This window comes from Poeciliopsis prolifica, unplaced genomic scaffold, assembly GCF_027474105.1.
Source record: "Poeciliopsis prolifica strain line A6 unplaced genomic scaffold, Auburn_PproV2 SCAFFOLD014, whole genome shotgun sequence".
Taxonomy (NCBI): Eukaryota; Metazoa; Chordata; class Actinopteri; order Cyprinodontiformes; family Poeciliidae; genus Poeciliopsis; species Poeciliopsis prolifica.
In genome coordinates, this window is record NW_026562389.1 from 11,287,501 (window position 1) to 11,307,988 (window position 20,488).

Here is a 20,488-nt window from a genome sequence, read left to right on the forward strand (position 1 = left end):
TTATAAATCAGCTGATTTACTGCTGACTGCGACAGGCCTGTGTGCTACACAGAGAGCAGCTTATAAATGATAAAAGACCTGGTGTTGACATTTTGGAATGGGGGGCCCCAAATGAAAATCTGCTCAGGGCCCCAAAAAGCCCGGGACCGGCCCTGACCTTCACCAACAGCTCAGAGGAACTGAAAACAAAATTCACTTGAAAATAAAACAAAGAGATTTGGATCCAGAGTGGAAGGAGTTTGTTTCTACAACCGAATCCTGAGCCTCACCTCCGTCCACTCCGCCACCTCCCACTGCGGGCCGCAGGTGGGGCTCTTGCAGGCGCGCCTCTCCGGGGGGCGCTCCAGGTTGGCCATGATGCAGAGGTCACTGTAGACGGAGCTGTCCAGGCCCGGGGACAGCATCTTCCAGCAGCGGACCTGCCGGAACTGGAAGCCCTCGCCGCAGGTCCGGGAGCACTCGCTCCAGCTGCTGGCCTCCCACCTGGAAAACCCACATCCACCTCAGACTGGGACAAACTGGGACAAACTGGGTCGTGACGGGAGGAGACGTTCGAACCGACTCTACCTCGGCTGACACGCTCTGCCGATGCAAAAGTCGTGGACCGGTTCCGGCCGAGTCAGAGGGTCACAGTACATGTCGTGGACCTCCACGCTGTCGTAGCGAACACACGTGACGAAGGACTTGGACACGCCTGGATGGACCAGATTAAAGTTATTCCTGCAGGTCAGTATTCACTAAACGATCCTAATTCCTCGATAAAATGAGACTCGCTTTAACGAGATCGACTTTTATGTCTCATTATAACGATATAGAAAATGTTGTCTTCTTATAATTATAAATTTCACATTAAAATGAAAAGGTTTCTCATTTTAATAACTTTGTTATAAAGAGGAAGTTATAAAGGGAAACAAAACTTCATCTCTTTATGACAATTATAAATGCTTCATTGAAACAAGAACATTTTACACTTTAGTAAGTTTTGTATCTTATTATAGAGAAATTTAACTTGTTGCATATTTTTATAACAAGATGCAAAACAACAAAAGAAATATCATGAATCTGGTTATGATGAGAATTTTTCTAATTTAAAGAGACGAGCCTTATTTCATAAAAATTAGTTTTAATGATCATTAATCATTAATATTATCATTATGATTTAATAAGACATAAAAACGCTCTCCTCTGAACAATTTCTTAGAAAATGCATAAAGGAGCTTCATGTGTGAGTGAAGAAGTTCTGGTTTCAGACACTCTGAGCCCGTCGGGCCGCAGCGGTACCGATGGAGCAGGTCATGCTGCACGGCTCCTGGGAGGAAAGCTTCCAGCGGTACATGTCTGCAGCGCTCAGACTCTTCTGGAAGAGCCTCTGATTCCCCCTGGTGAAACACGGAGACGGTCAGCGGCGGTCAGATCGCAGTGGGCCAGAGCCACGCAGAAAACAGGAAGTATAGAAACCTCTACGGCAAGCACATAAAATCTCTCTGATCTGGAATTACGTCAGAGATATCTTAAATGTATTCTAACTTTCCTGAGTGGTGATATAAAATATTTGTGTTACATCCTGACTAGGAAGAATAAAAATTAAAGATGTTTTCTGTTACATTTTGACGAGTCAAATTTCCTTATATCTGAAATGATGTCAGCGGATTCGTCATCTAGAGCTCAACATATCTGGAGCATAATTATGACAAATCAAAGTAACAGTTATTGAAAGCTGAATTAAGACTTGTGTGTAAGCGTCCATCTGCTGTCGCCTGCAACAGTTTGGGTTTTATGAACAAAATTATAAGAAAATGGAAGAATGTGGGAAAAACGCAAAATTCAGAAATCTGCAAAGAATTGAGATTTTCTTCTCTTCTGACACACATTAAACTTAAAAAAACAGCTGAGAGAAGCTGAAAGCACTGAAAATATCATCATCTTTACTTTTTATTGTTTTATTGAAATTTCAAAACGTCATTAATTTATAACATTTTGACTCAACAGAAACAAATCCAAGATTTCAGTAACGTCATCCTAACGAGTCATGACACTGAAATCATTTAACTAAATTCAAGCAAATAATTCATTTTATTATTTCAGGATTTATTTCCAGTTTTAATACTTATAACTTGTAATTTTTTGCTCTGACTTAAGTTTCATAATTTAAACTTATTAACTCCTCGTTACACATTATCAGGTAATTTGTGTTTTTTTCCTCCTGGCTGTTGTTCGATGATCAATAAATTATAGAATTATCGTTGGGTTCTGTTCGATCCCACCTGGTTCTGTTGAAGCGGCCGGCGCCGGTCTGGGCCGTGTGGTTCTGGTTGTCCCCGCTGTCGTTGCCTCTGTGGCCCAGAGCGAACTCCAGCGTGTCGTTCAGGTCCAGCGGGCCGGCCGGCCGCTGCGGGTCGCTCAGGCCCGCCTCGGGGGGGAACAGGGCGTCGCCCTCCGTCAGCAGCTGGTTGGTGGAGATGTTGATCAGCAGCTCATCCGGACCCATCCGTCCGTTCAGCAGAACCCGCCAGATCAGGTTGGTGGAGTCCGACCCCGAGTCCAGGGCGCCATCATCAAGGGGAGGCTTGGCGGTGCCGTGAGTTTGGCTGCTGTTTCCTTGACCCGGATCAGAGACGATTAGCTTTGATCAGCGGCGCCACTGGCTGTAAACGTCTCCTATTCTGTCTCTACAAAACATGTTCACTTCATTTTTAAATAATTCCTAGATAACGAGATTTATTCTGCTCTGTTCTGCACTTTGAGCCGTTTTAGGGTGTCTGTCACTTTAAATGCAAATAAGCAGCTGCTGGCCCCGCCCCCCGACTCGCACATGAAAATAGCTGTACAACTATACAGCTGTACATGTTTGAAAAGCAGAAGTGGAGCCTCCTGCACAACCAACAAGAATGCAGCAAGTGGTTTCTGTTTGGGAAGACAATAAAACACTCGTTTTTTCCAGCAGCCATTGTACCTGGCTAAAACCTGCTGGAGCTCAGCTCGGGTTGCTAGGTAACGGGGCAGCGCTCAGCTCGGGTTGCTAGGTAACGGACAGAGCACGTTAATTGTGACTGAAGGTTTTGGAAACACAAAAACATGCAAAATCACAGATTTTCTCAAACAGAAACAGAGAAATTACTTTTCCACCTATAAGATGTTCAGCGAAATAGAAACTGATTCCAGTGCAGAATCTGATTGTCAGCAATTAACTGTAATTGATTACAGTAAACAAAACTGGAACGAGGAGCCTGGGTCGTCGGGAAACGGAGTCACCGCGCTGCGAGTCCTGCCTCCGGCGCAGTGAACCGAGAGGCAGCAGGAAAGCCATTAGTGCTCGTGCTTCTGATGCGGCCATTTTTAAAAGACAAAAACGCCACGAAATTCTGAATTTTTCATCAACTGCTGGTTTCCTTTATGTGTCTGTTCTCTGAATAATGCAGAGCCTGAAGGGTCATCTCACACACATGCAGAAAATGGAGCATGAAAGAATCTCAGTGAAACTGGATCGTCTGTTTCCGTCCAACAAAAACACAAAATCACATTTATATTTGACTTACAGTAGAGAGGATCTGTTTGACCGCATCACCAACAATATCTGGTTTATTCTAAACAAATCTTTGTTTTCACGTTTTTATCACTAATTATCTGAGCAGTTTGATTTCAACTCAGGTTTTTTTATATATATTTAAAGTAGAACTATTGAAAAAAATACTATGATAGAGTATTAGATCCATACTAGGGAAAAATTAATTAAATGATCACAGTAAAATCATATTATGACAACATAATTGTACAAGAAAAGGTTGAAGTAACACAAACATTAAATCGTAAAATATTATCAGAATAAAGTCAAAGTAATACATGAATCAAGTAATTATAATATGACTTCATTTATTTTGAGAAAGGAGCAAATATATATATATATATATATATATATTAGGTTTTTACATCAGCAATGAATATAAATGAATCAAATGTTTCCCATCGAGTGGACGTGTCTGGTTCTGTCCTCACCTGTGAGTTTCTGCAGCCCGGCTTCGTCCTCCTCGCAGTTGAGGGCCGTCGTTTCCTCAAACACCTCGTTGGTCTCCTGGCCCTTGGGCCCGTCGGCCCCGCCCGCCTCCAGCGGGCCCCCGGGGACCTTCTGCTGGTAGACGCTGCCGTTGGGCGACGCGGGGCTGTCCTCCTCCACAGACACCTCGGCGGTGGACGTGTCCGACCCGGTGTAGACCGGCGGCGGCGGGACGGGCGGCAGGGAGTCCCGCAGCACCGTGTATTCGTAGGAGATGTAGGGCGTCCGGCCGTTCTGGTTCCACACCTGAACCAACAGAGACTTTCACAGATGAAACCTGCCAAATGCTGTGAAAAGATGCTTTTTGTGTTAAAAAAGCCCAAATGGGTGAAAATCCGCCCAATCTGGCAACCCTTTGGGGGACGGCGGCCCCCAGAGGAAACTAAAGGAGTTCTTGATGCGTCTGTACCAGGATGTTTATGGCCTGGTCGATGGGGCCCTTGGCCACGACGTACTCGATCCCAGTCTCGTAAACGTCCATGGGCCGCCGGTACTTGAAGATGGTTCCCGCGGCGTGGAAGTTCTGGGGACTGTCCAACTTGTAGGCGCCGTTAAAGAAGAAGTTTCCTGCCTGGTCGGTCACAGCTGCAACGCAAAGCAATGGAAACTCAGCCGAGTTCAAGTTTGACTTCTGATTCACTGTCAAATAAAGATCGCACCGAGAACATCGGCTGATTTCTTCCTCTCGATGATCTGGATATCCCAGGATCCATCAGGGATTTGGGTGATGAAAGAATAACCTGAACCAGACGCAACACAGACATCCTGAGCGTGTGGATATTTGTATTTTGGTGCCTAGTCAAAGCCCGGCAGGCTCACCCAGCGTTGTGGCTCCACGCCGGAAGTTTCCAGTGACTCTGCTGCAGCTGCTGCCGTCTCCCTGGCAAACGCCGCATTTATCCAGCGTGTTGGAGGAAAACAGAACCCCGTCACATCCGATCGGCTGCAGACCAAAGCAGGAAGCAAAAATGTTTTTGTTGCTAAATTCATGTTTAGTTTCAGGTTAGTTTTTATGAGTTACAGTGTCGTTTTAGTTTTTCATACTTTGGTTAATTTTTGGATGCAGAATTGAAAAAGGTCAAGGTTTTGAACTTTGGGTGATGAATACTGAGCAGAAGATACTTTCTAAAATTCTCTCATAATGTATTTAATTATTGTTGAACAACCAACTGACTCTGGAGTTTTCTCAAAACTTTTGCTGCCACCATTTTACGGACCAGCATAAGTGCCATAAATTTCCGACAGCAGACATAAAAATAATCTATTTCTCATCAGATCAAAAAGCCAATAAATAGATTCAGAAACACAGAAACAAATATCTATAATTTCAGTATGTTTTAGGTTTATAAACACAATATAGTTCCAATTAGTTTTAGTTTTTCCCCATTCTATTTATTTCAGCCAACATCAGTGTCTGACCTCACACATGCACTTCGGGAGAAAAGGTCAAGAGTTCCTGTAAACATGGGGCTGAAATCCGGCAGAAGCGGGTCAGACTCACCTCACACGTCCCGTCCACGCACACGCCGCGGTAGCTGCTGTACTTGCAGGAGGTGCCGTCTCGCGCCGTCACCATGAGCTGCCGCTGGCCGTCGGTCGTGGTGCAGTGGAGGTCGCAGGGGTTGCTGGAGATATGAACATAATCATCTGAAGACAAGGAGGAGGAGACGGGTCAGGGTACGATTCCCTTTACTAACTCATTGCTGATTCATTCTTAAAAGATTGATGGAATCTGGATTGAAATCTGGGAGATTCATTCATTATTTGCATGTGTGAACAAATTGAACTCAAACAGAAAACAAAGATTAAACTCCCAGCATCAGATTGTTACTACGGTAACACAACAAACATTAAAGATTATTCTCCTTAATTTCGCAAAATTCTTTAAATTTTAAACAATTTAAAATCTTTTAATTAATATGAACTATTTATTTAACTTTTATCTTTTTTTCCACATATTTGCTGAAACTGCCACCATGTTGTAGCAAAACATCAAACTCCTCTGTCTTCTCCCAGAGCTAACTAGCTTTAGCATTCACATCTGCAGCGCAGGGGTATGAGCAGCGCCACTGAGACAGTAATTGACAGCGCTAACACCCGCCTCCTGGCTCTGATAGGTTGTGTTTGATCATGAGTTTTCCATTTCTTCAGACGGAAATAGGATCTTTCCATAGATTATCTGTCTCATGTTTCACATCACAACATGGCGATAATTTTAACAAATATGTAAGAAACATATTTTTTATAAAAGTTACACACTGCAACTTTAATAAGTCTTTGTTCCTCAAACACAAAAACAACCAGAAGTTTTGTTTAGTTTGCTTCTGCCTTGGGCCGGCTGTGGCTGAGTGTTGTTAGGATGATTTTACCCGGATAGAGAGGTTTCCACTGGTAGTTCCTCCCACTGTAACGCTGCGAGTTAAACGACCAGCACTGCTCCTCCCGGAAGCTCCTCCCAGAGGTGGGACAGTCCTGCAGACAGAGGACAATGAGACATGTCTCCTCATGTCTTTGCTGTCTCCACATGTCTCTGCTGTCTCCTCATGTCTCCTCATGTCTCTGCTGTCTCCTCATGTCTTTGCTGTCTCCACATGTCTTCTCATGTCTCCTCATGTCTTTGCTGTCTCCTCCTGTCTCCTAATATCTCCTCATGTCTCCTCATGTCTCCTCCTATCTCCTGATGTCTCCCCCTGTCTCCTCATGTCTCCTCATGTCTTTGCTGTCTCCACATGTCTCCTCATGTCTCTGCTGTCTCCTCATGTCTCTGCTGTCTCCTCATGTCTCCTCCTATCTCCTCATATCTCCTCGTGTCTCCTCATGTCTCCTCCTATCTCCTGATGTCTCCTAATGTCTCCTCCTATCTCCTCATGTCTCCTCATGTCTCCTCATGTCTCCTCATGTCTCCCCCTGTCTCCTGCTGTCTCACTGAAACTTAACCAGGGTTACAGGAGAGATAAAACATTCTGCTCTGAAATGCAGAGTTTAACAATTGTAAAGTATTTTTAATTATTGAAATATTAATTTTAAGAAATATTTAAAATGTATTTGGGACATAAAAACATAAATGTAAAGCATATATTAATTTCTATAATACTTTTAATGAATTCAATATGCAATATTTTAAGTTAAATAATAAAACTTGTTTTATTAAAGACATGAAGCCTCTGATGTTGTCCTCTGGTTTTACAGTCTGTTTTGGAAATGTCTTTGTCTCTGTTTGTTGAGGACAGTTTGAATCTGTTCCTGCTGACGGGGAGCCAGCTGGAGCGGCCATGTTTGTTTTTGTACAGATGTGAAGTGATGAGGAGGAAGTCTGAGACTCACTCCGGTGTTGCAGAGATGGTATTTCTTGGCCGTTCCTGTGCAGGTCATGTTGTCCTTTCCAGCAGCAACTTTCTTTCTTTGAACAGAAAACAAACGTTTGGAGAAACGGCGGCGCATTAAAGCTAAATATCAGGCTGAGAAGATGAGAAAAACACACATAATAATTAAATTAAAGCTCCTAATCAAACTGAAAGATGATTCCACTGATTATTTACACATTTAAAGACATAAATGTTTCGAAACATACACTCTGTATGTTTGCCAGTAAATGCGTCTTGTATCATCTAGTATTTTCTAAGTTTTATTTTTATTGTACATAAATATGTTTATCACTATAGTTTCTCAGTTTTGTTTATTTTTTCTCTTTCTGCAAGATTAGAAACAAACTTCCAGAGTGTCGTTTCTCTCGTCTTATTTTGTTCTTTAAATCTTTTTCCTTATTTCTCACCTCCATTACATTTTACATATGGAAGAAAATATTAATAATGTGTCTTTATTCAGCTAATATTTTGACTTTTTTCTTGTATTAAAAATAAAAATGAACTGTTGTAGTTCAAGCACATTGCTACAGAAATCTTGCTCTGTGTTATTTTTAACATCCTTCTCTTTTTGATCATTTCTTTCATGTTTTAATTCCCACAAAATATTTCTGACGTTTTTCTGCAGCAACTGCATTTTTTCAAGTGTAAATAATGAGTCTCTTTGGTTTTCTCCACTGTTAGTTCATTTGAATCAGCTGATAAAACCGGGTCACCAGCAATCTGAACTGGTTCACCAACTGCCTGACCGACTGCCTGACCGACTGCCTGACCTCTGTTTGAGGCAGTGGCGCTCCTGGGACATCACCCCCCCGCCGCAGGTCCGGGTGCAGGCCGTCCACTTGGCCCACTCGCCCCACCAGTAGGTGGTGACCTCCTGCTGGTCCTCCAGGCTGTTGGACGCAGCGCCCTCCTCCTGGTGAAACGGAGAATTACAACAGACAGTATGAATGTGATTAATACTACGGAAGAGGATTAGGACCACTAAAAACTAAATTCTGTCTTCCTTTCTCAGCTCTATGCCTTTCCTCTGCAGACAGAAAAATAGGACGAGTGCCTTTCTGCCAAAAAACTCAAAAATGTTCAGATTGAACGCAGAAACTTTCTAGGGTTAAGAAAACATTTCTGAATTTGAAAAGTCAAATATTTGACAGAGAATTTCTCAGATTAATCTCAGAGATATTCTAGAAACAAACCAGAAATTTCTGAGTTTGAAAAGTTGAGAATTTCCAAGAGAAACTGAGAAATGTTCAGATTAAGCTCTGAAATTTTGTAGTGAAAAAAATTCTGCATTTTAAATCTAAAACATTTCAACTTTTGAAAATGTTCTGAATTTTAATGGACTTCTGAAAGTCCACCAAATTTCCACCTTTTCTTTAGAAAATTTGACATGAACATCAAAATTGCTGATTTTTTTTCTACCAAATTTTCGACTTTTCAAGCTCAGAAATTACCATAGTTTTTTTCTTGAAAATTTTGAAATTTTCCTCAGAATTCTGATTTAAATCTTTCGCGATCAAAAGTAATTTTAATTTTAAAAAAGCAGTAATTCAGAGAAAAAGCCATCATTCTTTTTTTATTACTATTTCATTGGTTCTCATGTCACGTAAATAATGATGCACTTCTCTTGGAATAAAAATGCTCCTAAACCAAAGCGCTGAAGTAGAACCTGGGTCGGTTCTGGTGTGTTCAGGTGCAAGCGCAGCAGAACCGGTTTGTTTTGCCGATGTGTAGAGAGCCTAAGCTCCTGACAGTAACAACAACAGCTGTAGGATTGTCGGAGCGTCACGGGAGCGTGCGTCAGGAACCAGAACAAATCCCGGCCCGCGAAGTGACGGCCATCGTGTTTTTGTATGGAGGCTTCCCACATTCCTGGCCCGGATTAGCAGCATTAGGCCGGCTGAAGGCGGCATCCATTTATTCAAACAGATCCGTCCGAGGGGTCGCTGGAATGCGCGCTGAGCTCCTTGTAAAGGTGTGAGGAGCGCAGCTGTGAGGGAAACTCGGCAAATACCAGACAGACTGAGGCAGGAGTGACAGAGTCCAGATTAGAGTCCAGATTTCTGAGGCCGCATCCAGACATCCAGATTATCAACCTCAGGGAGCTTCAACACCTGGACACTGAACTGGAGACTTTGAGACTCTTTATTCAAACCTGAATGAGTTTTATTGGGATTTGATGGAACATCTTTGCTCATATTAGTGAAGGACGATGGAAGATCGATTTCAAAATGTTTTACTGATGAAGATTCCTAAAACCTTCACTCTCCTGCCTCAGAAAGGAAAAAATTTATCCAATTTAGTTTTTCATTCTACATTTTTATCTCTTTCTTTTTTAAATAAAATGTAATCTGTTTTCAATCATAATTATTGGTTATGATTATTATGATGTGTCCTTTAAATGACACATCTTAGGGACACAGCAGCTCACAGACGGAGCTGTTTCCCAAAAAAACTTGCAAAGATTTCAGCCTCCTGTATAAATACTGGTCATCATAAAACCCAAATAAAAAATATAAAAAGAGTGGAACATACATTTGCAAACAGGTGATCCAACTTTAAAAAAATAGCTAATTTGTTAAAAGTAACCAGATTAAATTTATCCAAATATATTAAGTTTATTAACTTGTCATGTTAAAATAAAGTTTGACAAACTTGATCCGATTAAATGTAACAATTGATCTTTTTTTTTTAAGTTGGATGTCTATTCCTTTTGTCAGCATTGATTTACTGCATGATCAGTTCATTGCAGAAACACTAAATCTTACCAAGTATTTTTGGTTTCTAGTGCAAATATCTTAGTTCACTTGAAATAAGACAAAACTAACTTACAAGTAGCTTTTCAGCAAGAAATACAAGTTTCTTTTAAGTACTTTACAGTGATGAAAAAGTACTGGTATATACCGGTATGTTATTTCATTTATAATATGGAAAATGTCTTTTTTTAAGATAAATAATCTTCCAGTGTAGCTGATAGTTTGGCATTAGTATGTACTTTTTAAAAAGAATATATATATTTTTAACATGTGTTAAAATGTCACCATATTATAACAGTTTATGATTCAGACAGTCTGTGAAAAGCTTGATCTCCTCCACCTCCTCCGTCTGCTATCTGAAAAAATGGACTGCTCCCGAAGAAAGACTACCAATCAGAGTCCAGAGGCGGGGCTTAGCGCTGTCAATCATGCTGATGCTTAACTAATGGAGAAACAACTCACCATTAGAAGAAACCTAGACTGAGCATTCACAACAAGCTATACTAGCTGCAGCATAGTAGAGCCTGTGAAGGCGATGTGGAGAAAGAATGAGGAGCCAAACAGATTGTGATTGACAGCGCTAAGACCCGCCTCCAGGTTCTGATTGGTTGTTTCTAGTTTGCACTGGAAGAAGACGGGAAAACTTAATTTTTCACAAATTATCCATCACACCAAACTGACATAACATAGACTGTTTCAACAAAAAGAGAGCTCTTGTTCTGCTGAAAAGCTGCTAGTAAGTTAGATTTGTCTTATTTCTCATGCGCTCTGATATTTGCAGTAGAAAGTAGATACAATTGCTTGATAAGATTGAGTGTTTTTGCAGTGCTCTCCTGCAGTGGTGTGTACCTGCAGGCCTCTGGAGGACAGGTTTCCCACAGACATGGCCAGGGTCAGGAAGCCGAAGAGGACCACACCTGTCTCCCCAAACTGCTCCCATGACCACACCCTCATCCTGCACAGAGGAAAGGAAAAACACTCAGTTCAACAGATGGATCTGCATGTTTGTCTCCAGCAGAACCGAAGCATTCAGAACATGCATGCAGGGGCTGCAGACCTCCACGTGTCTCTGGATAAAAGCAGCAAAGCGATGATTGCTTGACACGGACAGAAGGGTCTGGAGGGAAGCATCGCCACCGCTAATGAGTTTCTGCGGATGAAGCTTTCAGCCGAGACGTGTGGGGGGTTTCAACTCCAATTTGAGGCTTCTCAGCTTCCAAAACCGCACAAGAGTCTCGGCTGCTTCATGCACAGAGAACACACTGGGAGTCTTAATAGTTCCTCTCTGACTGCAGTTTGTTGCAGTTTCTGCAACAAACTGCAGCGGTTTGAGGAGCTCGCATAAAGCAAAGCATTTCCAGGCAGACAGCAGATTTACTGGGATTATCCTGGAACTACAGAGAGAGAGAAACAACCAATAGACTTACTGATAATTGTTGATTAATGGTTAATTAGATTTAAATGCGTTCCAATCGATTTCCTAAGAACGTCCAGTTGGACAGCCTGGTATTGTTGTAGTTTGGCCGCCATCCAGCAGAGGGCGCCGCTGCTCATCCTTAAAGGGAGCCAGGAGTAAAGATGGCGGCGACACCGGAACTGAGTCCGGCTGAGATGCAAAATGTTCTTTATGCGCTTTTGTTTTGCTGTATAAACGCTCGACAGGCTCTTTCTGTTTTAGAGAAATTATTCTAAACTTCTGAAGCTTCATTACAGATTCGCCATGAAGGTGAGGAAAATGTTAGAGATGTTAATGTTTGGTGATAAAAACATACATGATGCTGATAAACTACAGGATGAACAGCTCTGCTTATGGGCAATGATTTGTTTCACATTTTATTCTTCACATGTTTTATTTTTCTATCCAACAACTGAAGAGGTTCCGGTGATTTTATATTTTATACATTTGTCTAATTTAAATGTGAGAAAACCACAATTTTCTGTTCATTCAGTCAGTATAACGGTGCAGAGGGTAACTTATTTTATTTACATATATGTTAAAACTGTCACCATGTTGTGACATGTAATCCATGAAAAGATATAGGAATGAGAAGCGCCACATGAAGCGGTGATTGACAGCGCTAGGACCCTCCTCCTGGCTCTGATTGCTTGTTTCCAGAAAACACCGGAAGATTATCTGACCATAAACAAATATGTAAAAACTACACATATGTTGCAGCTTCAACACAGTTGAGTCAAACTATTGTTAAAAATGAATTATGTTTTTTTTATCAGCACGTTATGAAAAATTAAGTTCTTTGAAAGATGATCAGCCCACATAATACAAGAGAAAACTCAGATAAAAAAAATAATAAATCAATCAACTCATTAATCGATAACTTGCCTTATCGATTAATATTTAATTCTGTAAATATTCAGGATTACCTGCGTTACACGAAGCTTCAATATAAACTTGATGCGTCTGAAAACAAGCCAGTTCCAAGCAGCCGAAACACAAAGTAACATCTGTTTTCTGGGCCGTGCAGAGCGGCTGGCGGTCCGCGCAGACGGCTGCTGGCAGGTGGAGCGTGACGCAGATGGGCCGCCGAGAGGCCACAGGTGGTGCAGACGGGTGAGCTGGACTTTAAAAAGCCAAACAAGCCCTAAAGCGCTGGAAGGAGGAAGGGAAGTTTCCCTTCGCTCCTACACAGGTAGGCCTTTGTTTAGCTCCACAGACCATAAGGAAACGTACATGTCTGTATGTAAAGGCTGGCAGGAACAGACACAGACTCACAGGAAAAGGAGGCTTCTCTAAGGAGTTTCCTGAAATTCAAGGATTCGGTGAAGTCCCAAAGACTTAAGAGGAAATTTCACTGAAAAATTCAATTAATCTGTTTTTTGAGTTATCATCTGGTTAGTAAACCTTCAGAAACGAAACATTTTTACATGAAATGAGGTCAAGTTTAGTCTATAGGACATTTCTGTGACCAGGCAGTTCAAGTGTATTACATGATAATACATTTAAACTTTACATTTAGTCAAATATGTTCTTGTTACTGATAATCTAACCAGTTGCGTTTTCAGCCTGAGATTAAAGAGTGACGTTTGGCTGCGGAGGGAAAAAGCTAATGAACGTCTTGCTGATGCACATCTCTGAACTTTAGCAGGTTAATTATCTGCCATTGTTGTTTCTCCTTTGGGTGTTTTTGCTCAAACTGTTCCCTATAAATTTCTCTCCTAACTGTTTTAATTTGGGTTTTAACTGTATGAAGAATGTGCTTTATTCCTCCCTGCATGCGCATTTTCATCCAAACTCAGAGGAGGACGTTGATTACCAGCACAGGCTCATTGATCCCTGAACTCCCAGTTTTAGGACAGGTCTTAATAAAATAAGCAGGCAGCTGGTCTCTCCCTCTGCAGTCTGGCTTTCGCTGCGTTAAATATTAGTGGCAGGTGTCTTTAGGCAGCCGCAGAAACACCTGGACTTCATTATCCAACCAGACGCAGCTGGAGCGCGGCCAGCTGCCAGACACACTCGGGGAGGAGACGGACGCTTTGTCCGACACGGATACACGTGCACACACGCTCAGCCAGTGGGATGACTCAGCGCCGGCACACACTGCGGCTCTGTGCACGCTGCAGCTCACACGCAGGTATCCCAAACACACACCTCTCACTCCACCTCTCCGCTGTTCAGACACACACATTAGCAACGATAGAGCAGATTCCCACTTTGAGCTCAGCGGTTTGCGTACAAACTTTATTGGGGAAATTTGGCCAAAATGCTAAATTTCCAGCAAATGTTCTCTGTGTACAGCGTCCCCCGCTGAGGGAAGCACCTTCATCATCGCTCTGCATGTTCCCTCTCTGCCTCAGCAGGAGCAAAACCTCCAAGTGGATAAAAACTCCCGTCATCCTCAGGATGAACCAGCAGCCAGAAAAGCACAGCTGAAACGTTTTCTCTCTCTGCAAATGAAATATTTGATCCCTGAAGTCAGGTTGAAGTTAAACCTTTTGTTTGAAAACTTGTTTTACTTTGAAGGTCATTTGACAAAACCTTAAAGTCGTTTCCATAGAGACCAAAAACAGAAACAATAGAAAGAAACATAAAATATTATTGTTAAATCATAGAAAATGAGTAATTATGAAATAATAAATGAGCACAGGGACTGTCACAGAGCGGCACTAGGTGGCGCTAGAGTGCCTGCTCTTTTCCTTCTGAAATCACTTTTTTTATTAATATTTTTTACAGTGTATTGTGTGTGGCCCAAGATACTATTTAGAAATCTTCATTGCCATTTTTTCATGACTGGACTCAGAAACTTTCCCTCAATTCATTCATTCACTCATTCATCATATCATGTGCTGTACACTGTAAAAATGAGTTTCTATACTATAAGCTCAGTTGAATTAACAATTTTAATCTTGATCCTTCATTTCTAGGATGCATTAACTTATTAAAGATAAACTTCTTCAGGCTTATTCAACTCATTCTAGATATTCCATTGTGAGCTACTTTCTATTATTTATATTCATATTTTACTTATTTTAGAAACTTTGTTTAGTTCAAATTAGTTAGCAGGTTAGTGTTGCATTTTGGAATGCAGGTTTTTTTCCATAGAGCATAAAGTCCAACATTTAAGACGTCTTCTCATAATCACTCTGTATTTTACCTGAATTAGTTCCCAGAAACACTAATGATGTGATTTCACACCATCTGCTTCCTGTGTACATCTGGTTCTGCCGGCCCGGACCAACTGACCCATAAACAGACCAAATGTTCCAGTTCTTGTTTGCTTTGGGTTTTCTCTGCGTGAAAAGAAACCGAACCACCAGAATCCTGGACCGGTTCAGACCAAAGCCTCAGGATGAATGTTTCTGTCTGTCTTCAGTCCTGCTGGAAGTCTCCTCCTGTTGAAAGGAAATCATTTCTCTCCACTGTCGCCACATGCTTCCTCAGGAGCAGGAAAGTCAAGATTCAACGTGTCTGATTGGTTTTCTTTCGATAATGTTCCAGCAGTTGGTATCTTAGACAACTGGAGTTAAAACCTGAGAGAACACATTTCTCTCACTAACGTTTAGCTGTCGGCTCAGAAATCTAATAAAACCTCTCGGTTTCAGTGTAAACAAACATGGCCGACTGCGAAGAGGCAATAGAGGTAGATTCAGGAACATATTTCATAGGGAAAAACGAAACAAGTCTGTGATGTCCATCGCATTGTCCGTTGTTTTGTCTTCGGTATTTTAGATTCGTTGTCACCTTGCTTTCTGACTCGCTACACGTTGCGTTTATCAGGCTGTGTTCTCGCTTGTCCTTTTAGATCGAAGCGTCCCAACGTCTTTCCAAGCAGAGCAGATTACTTATTTTAGAAACTTTGTTTCTAAAAACGGAAGGAATAACTTCTAAATTTATTTTAAGAGCCATCCAGATACTCAGCGCGTTCCTAAGATTGGAAGGAAAAAATCTGGATAAAAATGTTTCCGTGTGAACTAGACATTACGTTAGTCACGTTGTGTTTAATTGCCGTACCTGAATTTGGAGCAAATTAAGCAAAATTATATATATATTTGTACTTTTGTGCTTCAGATTGCCTTGAGATGAAGTTTGTTTCTCTGTTGGTTGTACAAGCTGAGCTGAACAATAAAACATAATGATTGTTTTCCTTCAGTAAAGAGGACCATCTGTCCTCAGTGTAGCGAAGCGCTCTTTAGTTTCTACAGCGTTGGGATGAGAGATATGATCGCGTAGAGCTGGGACTGAGCTGCTACAGGAAACCAGTCCCAGGTTTGCAGGTTGCAGTCGGCCCGATGCCGTCCAGACAGAGTCTTCCTCTCTCCTTCCTCACTCTGCTGTCGTTTCCCAGCAGCCAAGCAGGGCAGACACAAAAAAAGAAGACAAAAGTAAACACAGTTCCCTCGTCTTCCCTGCTCCCGAACTCTCTCCCCACCCTGATGGACCCCTGGGGCCCCTGATGGACCCCTGGGGCCCCTGATGGACCCCTGATGGACCCCTGGGGCCCCTGATGGACCCCTGGGGTCCCTGATGGACCCCTGATGGACCCCTGATGGACCCCTGGGGCCCCTCGCCTCTCCGTCTTGTTTTTGTAGTCGTGGAAACCTTAGGAGACAGACGGACAGCAGAGGTCTGTCCCTCAGGACGCCGGGCTGGAGCCGATCACGCTGCCCGACACCTGTTATACAAATATCGTCTTTCAAGTGAAGATGTTTTATTGGAAGACTTGAAACAATGCAACAGTTTAAGGTTTATTATGAATGAATGAATCACAAAGAGAACGTATTTAACTGGGGTGGAACATAAAGCTTTGAACGTTTTATTAATCCAGGATTAATGTTCTGATTCAAGATTTCCCATCTTTAAATAGGTTTTCTGTTTCTGAGGTTTTTTACATCCACATCTTTTATTGCTCCAACATGCAGACAAGTCCTGAAAGTCACAATGATGCACAGACGGCCAACAGGCATTTGAAAGAAGAGAAGTCTGAGTGAACAATCACCAGGAGTTTTTCTCTCTGTTTTCCATCCTTCTATTTACTTTCCTGAGATTAGTTCAGAGAGGTAGCAGGAGGGAAACCCAGTCATCCCTTTCCACAGTAAAAAGGATGACTAACTCAGGCCTGACTGACTCATGTTGCTATGAGTCAAGAGACATTCTCCAGCTCGTCTTCTGGCTCTGCCTGAAAGTCTCTGCCTCCTCTTAAAACCTTCAACAAATGAGATGCTCCAACAACTTCAACTGACGCCTGCTGATGGTCGACTCGGTTCAACCGGGACCCAAAGCTGCAATATTTCTGACATTTTCAGCTTCTCAAGTGAACCAAACCCTTTGAACAACCTGTTCCCCTCCTCACCTGTGGGGGCGCTGTACCAAGAACCACTGCACAACACAAAAAGACACTGAGCGCAACTTTGATTTTTTTACAAAATTTCAACTAAACTGGAGTGGCATCAGATTTTAGCAGTTGGAGAATTTCTCATTTGTCTTTGGCTGAAGACCACAAGACATTTCTCCCACTAGCAATAGAATCAAGTGTTTTGGTTGTTTTTACCCAGAATGCCCTGCAATGTAGCCCACTTCCTAGATATGGAGTGGTCCCCTGTCCACTTGGCGTTCACATATGCATTCGAGCCTCACCAGAGTTCACTACAACCAAACTGAGCCTGAGGTTTTCAGGCAGACCAGAGTTTGATGACCTATTCTCACCTTCCACCAAATGAACCAGGCTGTCTAGGCAAACTAGATTTGGATTAGAGTGGACTAAACAACCTGAGAAATCATGTTGCTATGAGTCAAAAGACAAACTCCACATCAGCAAAAGATATCATTGTCTCTGTGGTGACATCAGCATCGTCCTCACACTCATTCACACACTAATGGTGGTGAAATTGGGTGAACAGTTTTTATGATGACTTAAAAAAAATTCCTATGGAAGAAAAATCTGAGAATCCCAACAAAAAGTTCTTCTACTCTACAGCTGCGAGCGCACAGACTTGGCAAAGATTTTCCGTCAGATGTTCTTAAGGCCAAACACCTTTCTGTTGTCTTGGGGGAAGAAGGACACGGGTTCACAGCGGGAACCTACAGGTCTAGAACCAACTTGCTCTGCCAACCTGAACCACTGCCGTCTGAAAAGGACATAAAGTACTTTTAATGATTTGTATCAAAGAGGCTTTAGTAGTTCAGTAAATTCAGATGCAGGTCATAAAGACAAAGGCAGTGGTCAGAAAACCTGCCGTTCACACATCCTGATCTCAGATGAATTCAGATCATTCTTGACGTTGAGTCATTGTAAAGAAAATGATCAAACGAAACGCAGTAAAGGAAGAACCAGAGCCATTGTGGACATCTTATCCCGGCTGCTGCTTGAATCTTTCTGGCTCGTTTCACTCTCTTCAGCTGTGTTTTGGGCAACATCCACAGCGAGTATCAACCAGGCTCACACAGTTGCTGGTTCTTAAAGTCAGGATTCCCAATTGGCCAACCAAAGGTTGAGGTAAGCATTACCTTTGGCGATACCCAATCCAGGAACCGAGAAAGCTACAGGAATCTGCCACTGCGCGTTGGAAAGGCGACCGCTGCATTCTGATCATTTCTTAGCGACGAAAAGCCGAATGACACGTTGCTAATTAGACAAACCCCAGCATCGGTCAGACGCTGGGAGGCGAGAGGCTGGTTGTGGGTGTCTGGTTGTGGAGAATCGGACTCATTCCGCGGTCTCCTCTCACAGGAATGATGACTGAGGCAGGGATGGGATGGGAGATGGGAGGAAGGAGCCAGAGGGACGAAGCCTCTTGGTGAAGCTCTTCAAAGCTGCTGGATTTGAAAAGAAGTGCTGCAGGGTTTTAATGCAGAGACTTGAGAAGGCAGGGTCATTGATCTAATAAAATTATAATAGATCGCACACATTTACTGGGATTAAGATGCAGATTAAACGCTGTACTCAGAAATGTTTGCTTCTCTCCACAAAACCTTTACTGCTTGGATCAGGAACAAAAGAGTCGGTTTAGATGTTGTTGCTCCGATCCGTGTTGACTTGACTTCCTTTCATGATGAATGGCTTTAATTTACAATAATAGCTGAAGAGCTCATCAGATGGTCTGGATTAAACTGCGTCACACATCGAAGCGCATTGTAACGAGTGCAGAGCTCAAATCTGTTTCTATTGTGCCGTGAATTCTCACTTCTTTCTTCACTTACACTACCTCGCTACAGACTGGACAATATGAGCTCAGGAGTCAACAGATGTTAACTAACTGCGGTAAGTTTATCTAATTCTCTGATTGGAAATCCGGTTTGTTTGCATAGAAAGGTTTGAATGCGTAATCGAACTCTGATGTGGACCAAAGAAGTGAACTCTGGTTCAATCTGGGTTTGGTTTAATCTCTGCTGAGGTTTGAATGCAGATGTGAATGCCAAGTGGACCAGAACCACTCCAAAAGCAGGAAGTGGACTACAGAGCAGGGCATGCTGGGTAAACACACCTAAGACAGACTAGCATGTCCAGCTGCAGTGGGAGAAATGGCTCAGTTGTTAAAGTATAATGCCGCTCCATTTTAGGTTGGGTTTTGTGAGGAAGGAAGTTGCGGTCGTTGACTTCTTCAGAGGTTTTCGTGTCGTTTCCTCAGAGATTCTTGGTGTAGTGCCCCTCCATACGACGAGATGAACTCAAGCTGCTCGGGTTGTTTGACAGTGCAGTGTGAAAGCAAACCGCTGCAGGTGAAAATTAACCAAATGCTGCCATTTTGGCCTCTAATTCTGACGGACAGTGAAAACATCCTTAGCGTTAACGGAGTTCAACGATGACCAGAAACATGTTTTTCTCTGAACAGCATGAGTATTTTTTGAACATTTTCTGCATCCAGCAGAAAACGCTGGGTTGAAAAAGTTCAGGGTAGGATTTCTCTCCCTTTAGCTCCCCAGACGAGCCGTGTTGGACCCACACTGAGCCTCTACCTCACCAGTTTACACTCACATCTCCCAACAGCTGACAAGTTTCCAGTCAGACTTCGGGCCTCTCCAGGAATACACATGCACGCATGCCTGCACAGGAACACACACTCCTCTGAGAGCGAGTCAGCATTATTTTGTGGATGTGTTTTGGTCTGGTGCAAAACAATTCCCATTGGCTCTACTGTGCCTCATAAACACAAAAAATACACACGCACACGCAGAGCAGAAAGGAAACCACAACAGCACATGCAGGCGTCCAAAGAGCCAACACAGAAATCACACAAACTGCACAGCAGCAACTCACTCAGAGGAGTTCCCAAATATTTACTCACCTCGCCTGCAGCAGTCCAAGGGCGTCTTGGTGTGTGCTGAAGATGCCACTCAGCGTCAGTGAGTGGGATTCAACGTGTGTGTGTGCCTGAAAGTGCTTCAGCCTGCCGGCGACAGCAGTGTTGAGTTGTGATGAGAGCTGCTGTCAATGTGGAGTGAGGAGGGATAGAAAGAGGGATGAAGAAAGGGAGGGAGGTAAGGTGTGCTTTCCCTGCATCCCTCTTCCTCTTCCTCCTCCTCCAGCCGAGACAGAGGAGGAGGAAGAGGTGGGAGGACCAGAGGAGTCTGGCTGGCTGCTCTGCTTTCTGACTGGTTTTTCTTTAGTAATCGGTTCATTTGTCTCAACTTCACATCTTCTTACTTGTGTCCTTAAGGTACTTTGACTACATCTCTGAATCATACTGTCTACCTGACACTGATTTACTCCATAACAACCAGAAAGTTTTGGTTCAAACTTTTCTACAGTTACTATTTAAGTGTTGCTTGGGAGATGTCTTGCAACCACATGGTCTCATGTCAGCTGTTTGGTTTTGGATGAAGGATGATCCAGGAGAACAATCACTCGATCAGCACCGTCGTCTCT

The 20,488-nt window shown here is 42.8% G+C and overlaps 1 protein-coding gene across 2 annotated transcripts in view; it reads right to left on the reverse strand.

Moving 5' to 3' along the window:
- The window catches only part of adamtsl2 (ADAMTS-like 2), a 26,217-nt gene extending 6,143 nt beyond the window's left edge, over nt 1–20,074 (reverse strand). For both annotated transcript variants that reach the window (XM_055039737.1, XM_055039738.1), the window contains exons 1-14: nt 19,908–20,074; nt 11,019–11,124; nt 8,187–8,329; nt 7,376–7,451; nt 6,421–6,523; nt 5,553–5,698; nt 4,871–4,994; nt 4,711–4,791; nt 4,461–4,636; nt 3,994–4,297; nt 2,265–2,598; nt 1,282–1,379; nt 568–694; nt 270–483 (exon numbers count right to left, since the gene is read on the reverse strand). In XM_055039737.1, coding sequence (XP_054895712.1) covers nt 270–483; nt 568–694; nt 1,282–1,379; nt 2,265–2,598; nt 3,994–4,297; nt 4,461–4,636; nt 4,711–4,791; nt 4,871–4,994; nt 5,553–5,698; nt 6,421–6,523; nt 7,376–7,451; nt 8,187–8,329; nt 11,019–11,123 — 2,031 coding nt within the window. In that variant the 5' untranslated portion in view covers nt 11,124; nt 19,908–20,074. The remainder of the gene's footprint in view (nt 1–269; nt 484–567; nt 695–1,281; nt 1,380–2,264; nt 2,599–3,993; nt 4,298–4,460; nt 4,637–4,710; nt 4,792–4,870; nt 4,995–5,552; nt 5,699–6,420; nt 6,524–7,375; nt 7,452–8,186; nt 8,330–11,018; nt 11,125–19,907) is intronic.
- Nucleotides 20,075–20,488: the final 414 nt, after the last annotated feature.